This window comes from Musca vetustissima, unplaced genomic scaffold, assembly GCF_032173495.1.
Source record: "Musca vetustissima isolate MV318-11 ecotype Yass unplaced genomic scaffold, APGP_CSIRO_Mvet_v1 utg9368, whole genome shotgun sequence".
Taxonomy (NCBI): domain Eukaryota; kingdom Metazoa; phylum Arthropoda; class Insecta; order Diptera; family Muscidae; genus Musca; species Musca vetustissima.
In genome coordinates, this window is record NW_026882225.1 from 2,814 (window position 1) to 15,022 (window position 12,209).

Here is a 12,209-nt window from a genome sequence, read left to right on the forward strand (position 1 = left end):
CGGCAGAAAAAAAGAGTGGGGACGAACGAGTGAAAACAAACACCTATAAATTTATCAGCACTAAACATCAAAAGAAGCAATCCAAAAATAGAGACACCAAAACATTTTGAAAGAAGTACTATTTAAGAAAGATTGATAGTTTCGGAATATAAAAAAAAGTTATTCTTAATTAACAACAGCAACATTTGGAAAAGCAGCAGAAGAAAAACCACCCAAAAAGCAAAAAAACACAAAATCTGGTGACAATTTTCCATTTTCTTGGTGATCATTATCTACCAAAGAAACTGCATTCGGATTGCCAGCCTCATCATTATTTTTCTCCATCCACATCGTCATCATTATTACTTTTGACAATATAGTAGCAGAAACAACAACAACATCAAAAAACATCATTTGTGGTGGTTTTGTTGTCATATCAATATACCATCTATCATTCATTCACAAAAGGCCTAGCCGAACCGTTCGGCAGCATTTCAATCTAATTCCATTGATCTGTTTCCTTTGCTTACCTTTGCTTTTAACGGTAAGGGCCCTAGACTAGAGGAGGAGTTTATCTATAATCCAGAGGGGCGGATGTAAATGGAAGCATAAGTAAACGAAAAAAGGCGGCAATTGACATAGAAACATTTATGCTTTTTAATGGTACCCTTCGGGCTGCCGATCGACCGAACCGAACCAGAGAAGAAACATCAATCGCTGCTGCCTGCTGCTGAAGTAAAGAATAACGAAATTTAAATATAGATGAGAGCAAAACGAACACATGTTGCCAAAGATCACCAAATAGAAGCATTGGCATCAGCTTCCTAAATAACAACAACAACAAAAACAACACCACTAACAACTGAAGCAACAGATCGTATCATAAATTTTGAGCAACTGCTAGAAGCAGCATAAGAAAAGAACGCTTCTGTGGAGTGTGTCTTGATTTTTCATTTCTTGCTTTTGCTAAAGTGGATTTCCGGTGCATTACCCATTGGAAAAGAATATCAGAACAACAACATTACCACCAACACTAGCAACAACAAACACCACCGTCACCAAGGAAAGAGGCAAGCGGTGAATGATCTCAGAAAACAAGGGATCATTATATGACAAGAAAACATACTTGCAACATATGTGGCATGACAGAGTACCATAACATCCACCCACACCAGTGACAACTACAACAACAACGAAAAAACAAACCACACAGTTGTCATATATTTTTATTTGGAAAAAGGAGACAGGGAGAGTCCAGTTCAAAAATTTCCATACCCACTTCAAATTAGAGTAAACAAAAAATCAAGAGCAAAAAGAATTCTGAGAGAGAGAGGACATTTTTGTAAGGCAACAACAACAATACAAGCGAAATATAAAGGTCAAACACCCACAAGAGGTGCATCCTGAATCCATCATAAAAATAAAGGATATCAAAAATCCCGAACAATAATAAATGAAGGACATTTCTCTTTCCACGAAGAACAAAGAATAGAGGAAAGTGGCCAATTTTTGTCAAATCCAATTTGCCAAGGAGAGTCATAAATATTTCCAAAAACTCCGAGAGAAAAAACACCATATCAATATTTCTTTAAATTTTGAAGAGAGAGAATAAATTTGAGACCGAAAAACAATCAGAGAGGATTAAATATTACACATACGCATTGAGAGAGGTTTAAACGTTACACAAAACATAACACCCACTCTCACGCCCTTATTATCTACCTTAAAGGCAAGAGAAATATAATTACTCCCCCACATTTATGCCAAAAGAGAGGTCTTTTCGGCAAATTTATTAACCAGCGATCGTAAAAGAAACCCTTGAACATTATTCTCATTATAACACCCACTCTCACGTCCTTATTAAGAAAATATCCTTGAATTGAGAGAGACATAAAAATTAATTTTATCATCATCGACTCACAAAATCCCCAAGAGAGAACGAAAGAGGCAGACATCACTGAGGAACCGAAGAATATTCTCCAATAAGTTTATCATAGAAGAGCCCAAGATCGTGAAGCTTACTTCCTAATAATTTACACCAATCTACAATATAAGAGATAGAGAGAAAAGACATCACAGAGGAACTCAAAAATATTCTCCAATAAGTTTCTTATCAAAGAGCCGAGGCGAATAACATATATATTTCAGCAGTTCGGAAAATTTCCATATCACGCCAATTCTCGCACAAAATTTCACACACACCCTATTTTTGCTGAAATTCCCACATAGCAGTGGAGAGAGAGGACCAAAGATCGCTAGCGGTACAATAAAATTCCCAACGCAACGGGTAGAATTCCTAACGGTAAAATAAAATTCCCACACAAGAAAAGAGAGAGAGTGGAATAGTTCATACACACTGTGACGAATTCTCAAAGAGCAAGTCAGGAAGAGAGAGCGGCAATAAAAATAGATCCTACCTGCTCTCTCATCATTGAGTAGCCTTGCAAAGAGAACGATCACAACACATCCTACCTACCTACACTCATATTGAGTAGTTCTCCTTGTATCTTCTCTCTCATTGCATTTGCCTTTTTGAGTGAAACTCCCCTGTTAAAAATAAAACCACGGGAGGGTGAACAAAATCTCCTCCTGTTCAACAACCGATATAATTTACAAAACGACGAAACGGCAAACATTCAGTAGTCGCCTATCATGGCATTAACAACAAAGTGTCACAGTGTCGTCGTCGCCGACTTGAAAAGCAGAAACCAACAACAACAACACCAAAAAACAATGAAAATTTTCACAACACCAAGATGTCTATTCTTTGGTCTGACGCTGCTAATAACATTCTTTGCCCTGCACATACAATCCGTGGAGGCTATGGCCAGGCGGAATTATCAAACTGAAGCTATGGATTATGATGATTATGGCTATGCCTCACCCAATATGGATATACAAAAACGTAGTGATTCGATGCGGGATAATAGGAATACGAATAACAACAACGATGATGATGATGGAGGCGGCGGTGGAGGTGGTGCGGATACAGAACCCGATGCACCCAATGAAAAAGGTGACTTTATGCCCCGCTTTAAAAATCCCAAAAATCTAAGGAATATTTTTCCCAAACCTTCGGGAAGCTTTATACAACTTGCCTGCCCTGCGGTGGGTAAACCGGAACCTAATATCACCTGGCTGTTGAATGGCACCAAGATTGCCCGCAACATGGGTCGTGTTAAGAAAACTAAATGGTCCATAACCATGGAAGATTTGGTACCAACCGATTCGGGTTACTACACCTGCAAAGTGTGCAATCCTTTGGGTTGTATTAATCACACCACGAAGTTGCATATCAGTGATCGTGTCAACCACAAGCCCATCAGTTTGGAGGCTCCCCAGAATCTCACCTTGTTCATCAATGAAAGCGGTAAAATGGATTGTAAATTTCTATCGGATTTATTCAGTGTCAAAAGTTGGACCTTTACACCGTGCAATGCAACGGCATGTTCACCGAATACCACTGTGGTGGAGGGTGATGATGTCTTGAGATTTGAAAATGTCACCGAGGATCAGGAGGGCTGGTATACCTGTATGGAAATCAACAGTTTGGGCAAATCAATGAGTATGGCATATTTGCGGGTACTTGATCCAATGGAGACCAAGGTCACGAAGGTTATACGTTCTCAGACATTGTGGGAGGTGGTGGTGGCAACGGTTATCCTATTGATGTTATTACTCCTGGCCATATTTATCTACTATGTCTGGCGTAAAATGAAACATGAAAAGCTGCTGAAACAACGCATTGAAACTGTACACCAATGGACGAAGAAGGTTATTGTTTACAAACCAGCCTCGGGAGATTCCTCAGGTTCCATGGATGCCATGATAATGCCAGTGGTAAAAATTGAAAAACAACGGACCACAGTTTTGCAAAGCTCCAATTCCGAACCGGCACCATTTAATGAATATGAATTTCCGCTGGATTCCAATTGGGAGATACCACGTAACACCTTGATATTGGGCGCCACTTTGGGTGAGGGTGCATTTGGTCGTGTGGTTATGGCTGAGGTAAATAATTCCATTGTTGCCGTCAAAATGGTTAAGGAAGGACACACCGATGACGATATTGCAAGTTTGGTGCGGGAAATGGAAGTCATGAAAATCATTGGAAAACACATCAACATTATCAATCTGCTGGGATGTTGCTCGCAAAATGGTCCCCTTTATGTTATTGTGGAATTTGCACCGCATGGTAATTTAAAAGATTTCCTCAATAAAAATCGTCCCATTAAGGATTATGATAAGGAAGGAAATCTAACACCACCCGAACACCATTTGACCGAGAAGCATTTAATTTCCTTCGCCTTTCAAATTGCTCGCGGCATGGAATATTTGGCCTCAAGACGTTGTATACATCGTGATTTGGCGGCACGTAATGTTCTCGTGTCCGATGATTATGTTATGAAAATTGCTGATTTCGGCTTGGCCCGTGATATTCAAGATACCGATTATTATCGTAAAAATACTAATGGACGTTTACCAATAAAATGGATGGCACCCGAATCGTTGCAAGAGAAATTCTATGATTCTCAGAGTGATGTGTGGTCTTATGGTATATTACTATGGGAAATTATGACATTTGGCGCCCAACCATATCCCACGATTATGTCCGCGGAGGAATTGTACTCATATCTTATGTCTGGTCAGCGTATGGAAAAACCAGCCAAATGTTCGCTGAATATTTATATGCTGATGCGTCAATGTTGGCATTTCGATGGCAATGCCAGGCCAACATTTTCCGAAATTGTGGAAAACCTGGATAAATTGCTGCTGAGTAATGAAGATTATCTGGATGTGGCGGTGGCGAATTTAGAGACACCACCCTCATCAAGTGATGAGGAAGAATCGGATGCCGAATCCATGCGTTATCATTATAAATGAGAAGCGAGGAGAGAGAGAATGGTAGCTACTAGGCCTTTCCATGCCAGGCAAAAAAGGGTGAGATTTTAGATTTAAGGTAACCTATATTATTGTTTTTATATATATTTTGTATTCTTATATATACTTATGGTTGTTTTTTTTTATATGTATACCCAATATTTATGTAAATACTCATAATTGTTAAATATTTTTTTATAAATTAAGAAATATATTTTTATTTTTAGATTTAAAAATGATATTTTTTATTTAAATTTTACAAAATAAAAAAACTATACTGAAAGAAATTTGAATATTTTAAAAAATAATTCAACATTTTTTAAAGAAAATCGAACAGTGACAAGTAGTTCTAAAATATATTTTCTAATAATAAACCCATTTTAAAATCCGAAACCTCTAACATATAAGGCGGTGGTGGTGGTGCGTACAAATAACCTGATAATGACTTGAAAAATTCTGAAAATTTTATATAATTTTTCGAAAATTTCCTCTTTTTATTTTGTGCACGCAAACCCTTCAAACACATCAACAGATTCAAATTGTGTAGTCAAAGTATCCGAATTCCCATTTAACGATTTTTTTAATTTTCAACAAAATTCAAATTTCTTTCAGTGTTACCGACTCAATATCCATCTAAAATAGATTTCAATGAAATCTTTACAAAATTTTCATTATTATTATTTTTTTTTATAAAATCTAGTCTTTTTACAAGATTTTCTGTATTTTTTGCACACACACACACACACAGAAATATATTGAACTCATTTTCACACAAAACAATGTAAATATGTAAAATTACAAAACTAATATAGAAAACGACAAAATTGTAAATTCCAATATTATTATTTTGAAATCAACACAGGTCAACAGCAACAACAATTTTCTTGAAAATAGTAATAACAAATGGTAATATTTCACTGAACACCTAATTTCAAACAAAAGTAATAATTATCCCAGACTTCCAATTGGGCGCCACATTTGCAAATATTCCAAATATTAAAAAACTAATAATATTTATATTTTCAAAAATATAAAATCATTTATTGGGCGCCACTTTGAAAAATAAGGTAATATTTTTTCGAATCTCTAATAAAAACAACGTTTTCAGCTACCTTTTAATTGGGCGCCAATTCAGAAAGTATTCCTCCCTGATTTAACTAAAAATTCATATTATTAAAATTATTTATATATTTTAAAATGTATGTATTTAAATTAAAAGCCAATATATTCCCCCATTGTTGCCCTGTGTTAATTTTTTTATTTTTTATATAGTTTATTTTTTATATTAAATAAATTCTTTAATTTATAAACACACTCACATTTTCCCCAATATCTGTATCTATACCAAAAAAAATATGAATACCAAAATTTCACAGCTAAATAATCCAAAGATTAGTTTTATAAGAATTATACCAAAACAATATTGAAAACCCACAATAAGAAGTCTGTACATGAATTTTACTACTCAATATTTCCAAAAGTTAAGAAAACCAAATTATATGTATAAAGTTTTTATTAAATTTAAATTTTATTTAATTATAAGGAATATATTTTATTTTGTTATAAGACTAAAAATATAAACTATCAATAAAAACTACTTTTATATGCATACATATATTTTAATATCGAATGTAAAATGAAATGAGTTTGAAATATTGCAAATTTTTGGGCTGATTCTTGGGAATGTATTTAAAAACAGGTAAATGCGTCATTATGCTGTGCCTGGTAGAATGGATATTCAAAATTCTTAAAATCAATCCCGATTTGTATATGAGGACAAAATGGCTGTCAAGAGAAAACAAAATACCAAACAGGAGAAAATGAACTTCTAAACGCAGACCCTCAGGTTTTAAAAATAGGCTAGGGCATACCAAAGAAGACGCGTGAGATTTCTATTGAGACTATGTGGAAACACGGACTTATAGTATATATTATATCGAATATGTTCGGTAAAGAATATATGATTGCTATACCTGATCGTGGACTGATAATTTTTAGTAAGGAATGTTTGCCAATTCGGTAGATAAACTGTATCCAAATCCCCAAAAGTACCAAAAATAGTATTTATAGGCGGTTGGAAAATGTGTACCCATACCGATCATTGTTTTAAGAAAAAATTAACACATAATGAAAACCACAAATATATAATTACTGCCAAAATTAGAAAATGCTATTTAATGGAACTGTGCCCGATTAAGGTACAGTAAAATTGTTTATTTTTAATATGAAATATTTACAACCCAAGTCCATCCTCTAAACACTAAAAAATTAGAGCGCCGTTATATTGACACATTTTAGTAGAACGATTTTGCACATACTGAAATTATACAGAAGTGTATCCATGGACTCCCGGAGTCAGGAAATCATAAAAAGAGAGAATGACCTGTCTATTTCGTCTTCTATTAAGTCCTTTCGCTTCTCCATTATAATCTTCAGTCATTTGTTTGTGTCTATTTATTGTAGGTCCTCTTTAAACATTTCTTAATTCAAGGTTAAAACACTTTCTAGTTCCAAACAGAGAATTCGGAATATTTTTTTCATGCTAAAATTTTTGTGTACGTGCCTGGTTCTAATATAAAGGTAGCACTTTTTTTTTTTTTTTTTTGAGTCTTAATTTTTTCCAGAGCATAAAAAGCGAAATTTTTACTTGTTATAGGATATTTTTTCAAGGGCCCTCAAAGCGTGAATTTTTTGTAGAAAGTGTTTTTCAACGGACCAACAGTTATAATTAGATATTCAAAGGGCTATTATCTGTTTTCAAAATTTGGTATATGTTTATGATACAGGAATTTCCTCTATTTTGTCGCAATTTACCACAAATATTGTAGTAGACAAATTTCCTGTCCATTGTTTGATTTTTAGCGAATGCTCAAAATTTGCACGATTTCAAACTTATTCTTACTATAGATTACACACACATTCATTCTAAGTTAACTTCGAATCGATGGCAGCCAACGAATACACAAACATATCAATGTTTTATTTTAAGTTACACTTTTTCATATTATTATAATGTTACTATTTTATAATATATTTTAAATTTATTTTAAGTATAATTATTATTGTTAACGCCTTATTTTTAATAACGCAGCTAATTTTTGCAATGTCTGAAATCGAGCTACAATAAGTATTATAAACAATAAAATAAATATACTTTAAGAATTAATCTAAATTAAGTGCCTTACTTTACTAAGTGATAAAACATGAGATTATGATATGTATTTTTAATGAAATTATTCGATATAAATATATAAAAAAATAAAATATAAATTATTTATTAAATGTAAAAAATATATAAAAACGATTGTTTTTTAATAATGGCAAATAACGGTAGGTAACGGTTTATCTAAAATTTCTTATGGGGAACTCAGAAGGTCAAGTTTTAGTTTAGAATTATGGTGTTACGAATTTATTTCATGAAGAATAAGCTACTGAAGGTCATCCTCTAATTTATATTTTAAAGAAGCAGCAACATTATTTGGCAATTTAAACGATTTTTTAACTGATCATCAAACCTATACATTTTCCCGAAGGCCCATAAACTCCGGGGCTCATCAAATGGTCAAGTTTTCAAAGCGTAAATTTATGAAACAAATATTTTTAAAGTAAATTTTTCCACAAAACCATAATTGGTTGATTCGCTAAAAATGTATGTTTTCAAAGTATGTTCAGTTTGAATTTTTTGGAAATTTCAAAGGTTATAAACTTTTCTGTTTTTTTAAAATATTTTGTCAGAGGACCTTCTATGCATTTTTCAAAATATATTTTCAAACGATAATATTTATATATAATACTAGCTGAACCCGTGGCGCTTCGCTGCCCCTACTAAAGTTATTAACATTGGATAGTTAACGTCGAAAACTATTTGTATTCTATAGATTACAAATACATTTTTAAATAATCTTTGAATAACGGTGGTAATATTAAAAACAAATTTAGCTTGACTTTTCTAATCAGTTGTAAAAAATTCTATGACGATCTAGCATGTCCGTCTGTCTGTTGTAATCACTCTAGCGTCTAAACGAATTGAGATAGAGCGCCAACATTTTGCATATAGTCGTCTTTTGTCTGCAGGCAGGTCAAGTTCGAAGATGGGCTATATCGGTCCACGTTTAGGCATAGCTCCCATATAAGGGTACCCCCAAATTTTCAGTATTTTGGGGTTTTTGAGCGCGTTTTTCAACCGAATTCGCTGAAATTTGGTATAATGGGTTCTTTTTGGATACCAAATTTCTCCACCAAAAATTATAAATATAGGTCCACTTTTTCTGGTAGCCCCCATTTAACGGTACCTCCAAATTGAACTTCGAGTTCTTGTTGGGTATCAAATCTCTCCACCAAAAGTTATAAATATAGGTCCATTTTTTCGGGTAGCCCTCATATAAGGGTACCCCCAATTATGGGTATTTTGGGGTTCTTGAGCCCGTTTTTCAACCGAATTCACTGAAATTTGGTACGTTGAGTTCTTATAGCGAAGGAAATCTCTCCACTAAAAATTATAAATATAGGTCCATTTTTTCGGGTAGCCCCCATATAAGGGTACCCTCCAATTTTCGGTATTTTGCGGTTCTTGAGCACGATTTTCAACCGAATTCGCTGTAATTTGGTATTTTGTAGTCGTATATTGTAACAAATCTCCCAACCAAAAATTAATAATATTGACCCCCTTTTTGGGATAGTCCCCTTATAACCCCCTTTTTATTTTAAAATAGTTAGCTGATTTTTTCCGGGTGTTGTGGTTATCCCATATAGCTGTATTTCACCATAGTAGGGGGTTATTCGGTAGACGAAATTTTCAGTTCATACCCCACATAGTATGTTGTAATCATTTTTATCTCGGAGGATATCGACATATAAACTGAAACGTGAGGTTTGAGAATGAACTGTATCGACCCGCATTTAGGACCAGGTCCTATATAAAACATCCTACCTATTTAATATTTAGCGTAATGGTATTGGGATTGAAAACTAAAATATTAACTTGGACCTTGAGTTACATCAGCCCTTAATTAGGCCTAACCCCTTACACAATGTTGTCAATATTGGTCCAGCTTTAGTATGCCTCATATATAATTTTGCCCTTTAAATTGGAGTATTTTCAGGATTTTATACACATGTTTTAAAGTACCATGGTTTAATAATATATGTCAACATTTTAGGGTTTTGAGATTTTAGGAAAACCCCCATTGAAATTGCTGAATTTTCTATTTAGTTCACAACAATCCATTGGAAGAATTATCCTTATATGTATGTTCCCTATATATTCATTTCAAAAAATTTTCAGTATTTCTATGGTGGAGGGTATCCAAAGTTCGGCCCGGCCGAACTTAACGCTTTTTTACTTGTTTATGTCTGTATTCTCAACTATTTCCCCATGATATGATTGGGATCCCTTTCTCATTCCGATTAATATCGCCTGTGTATTTTCGTGTATTTCATTGCCAAGAAAAATTCACAATAATGTATTATCACATCATCGAACCTAGATATATTATTCTTATTCTTAAGAAACCAGGATGAAGTCCGAAGATAAGATTTGTCGCATGTGATTTAGTCATTTCCTATATACATCCTCGAAATATATCAGCTATAATGATAAGCCACCACAGATTTCGGACTTTTATAACTTTTATTCCACAATCACCATTTCTCTTTTGGATATCTCCCATATTGAATTCATAGTCTTTTTTTCAATGGTGGTTGAATTTTTAAAATTTAAAAATTAAAATTTTATTTTTTCACAATTTGACAAAATGTAAAAATTAGAATGTCAAAAATTTTTCATTTTACACAAATTTTATTCCAATATGTTGATAATGGAACATCAGAGGTTAGCGGAGTTACTGAGCTGGTGGTTTTTATCATTACTGATAATAGCAAAAAAGGACCAAAAATTATGAGTCGAACATTATCGATTTGGACCAATTTTGTTAATTCCTGGTCACTTAAGATTAGTATGTATCTGCGTATTATACAAATTTGTATGAGCCGATTTATTTAAGATATTCAAATATATGCATAGAAAATGAGTATTAGTTCAGAGGTATGATTACTGTTGATGCTATAATTCCTCGTCATCGCGGCATTTTCGAAGTTTATCTTGCTTTTTATCTTACTTACATGGGTTGGCATGACTTACTGCGAAAATTTCAGTAAAATCTATTTAGCGGTTTTTGTGTCATTAACCAAAAGAGTTTCCATTTTCTACATTTAGATTAATTAAATGCAGTGAGGAGTACATTTCTCCTATTGTACCACGCCAATTTTTATAGGGATGATGTGTATTTGCTACCAAGTTACTCAGACAAATTTTGAAGCGTGAATCTGTAACCCTTCTTAAGATATATGCTTAAAAATGAATATTAGTTCAGATGTATAATTCCTTTCGATGCGATAACTCCACATCCACGCGAAATTTCGGAAGTTTATATAGGCTATATTATTTCCCTCGGATGGCATGACGTGCGGTAAAAATCTCAGTAAAATCTGTTCAACGGTTTTTGAGTCTAGAAACAAAACATTTTTATTTCCTACATGTAGATTATTTAAGTGTAACGGAGAGTGCATTTCCACCGATCTTATCTCGCTCATATTTTTATGAATAATGTGTATTCACACCTACGATATACAGATAAATTCTGAAGGCGTTATCTGTAACCGTTCTTAAGATATACGCATATTACATGTTCAGAAAATTTGAGGTATGTTTACTCTTGATGCTATAACTCCGCATCCCCGCGGAATTTTAAAAGTTTATATAGCCTATGTTACTTTCAGGACATGCCCCGACATACAGTGTAAATCTCATTAAGATCTGTTCAGCGGTTTTGGCGTCTATCGGTAACATACAAACAAACAAACAAATTTTTTTTCTATTTTATATATGGGCAATATTGCCAATTTTTTAATATTCCATTTTCAAAAAATCAGCTTTTTGTTTTTGTGGCACATCTATGATTTTTGGTACGCATATAGAGAAAAATGTTCTGACTCCGAAACCGTTCGCGATCAAATTTTTGGTTGATGCGCGCAAAAGTTATCGAGGTTTTAATTTTGGGCATAAGAAAAAAATCTTAAAATTACACCGTTTATTATATTGACCAAAAACGTTGATATATATCTTCCTCCGTAAAATAAGAATATGAATATATTATAATATTCGCGAAAAAGGTGCACATCTTCGCGAAATATGAGAAAAATAAAAAAATATAGGAGATTACATCAATATTTTCATTATATTAATGTCATGTATCATCCTAAAAATTAATTTAAAAATATGTACATAATCTAAACACGATGGTGAATCAAATGATATCAAAATCACACAAGTCCGTGTAGCGGTTTCTAAA

At 33.6% G+C, this 12,209-nt stretch overlaps 1 protein-coding gene across 1 annotated transcript; it reads left to right on the forward strand.

Annotated features, from left to right (window-relative positions):
- Nucleotides 1–2,631: 2,631 nt before the first annotated feature.
- LOC133328451 (fibroblast growth factor receptor homolog 1-like) lies at nt 2,632–4,874 on the forward strand. Its single transcript, XM_061537019.1, has one exon. The coding sequence runs from the start codon at nt 2,632–2,634 to the stop codon at nt 4,861–4,863; it is 2,232 nt and encodes a 743-aa protein (XP_061393003.1). The 3' UTR covers nt 4,864–4,874.
- Nucleotides 4,875–12,209: the final 7,335 nt, after the last annotated feature.

Excerpts from the sequence above, each read along its gene's own strand:
- LOC133328451 (XM_061537019.1), top strand. The coding sequence starts at position 2,632 with ATGGCATTAACAACAAAGTGTCACAGTGTCGTCGTCGCCGACTTGAAA.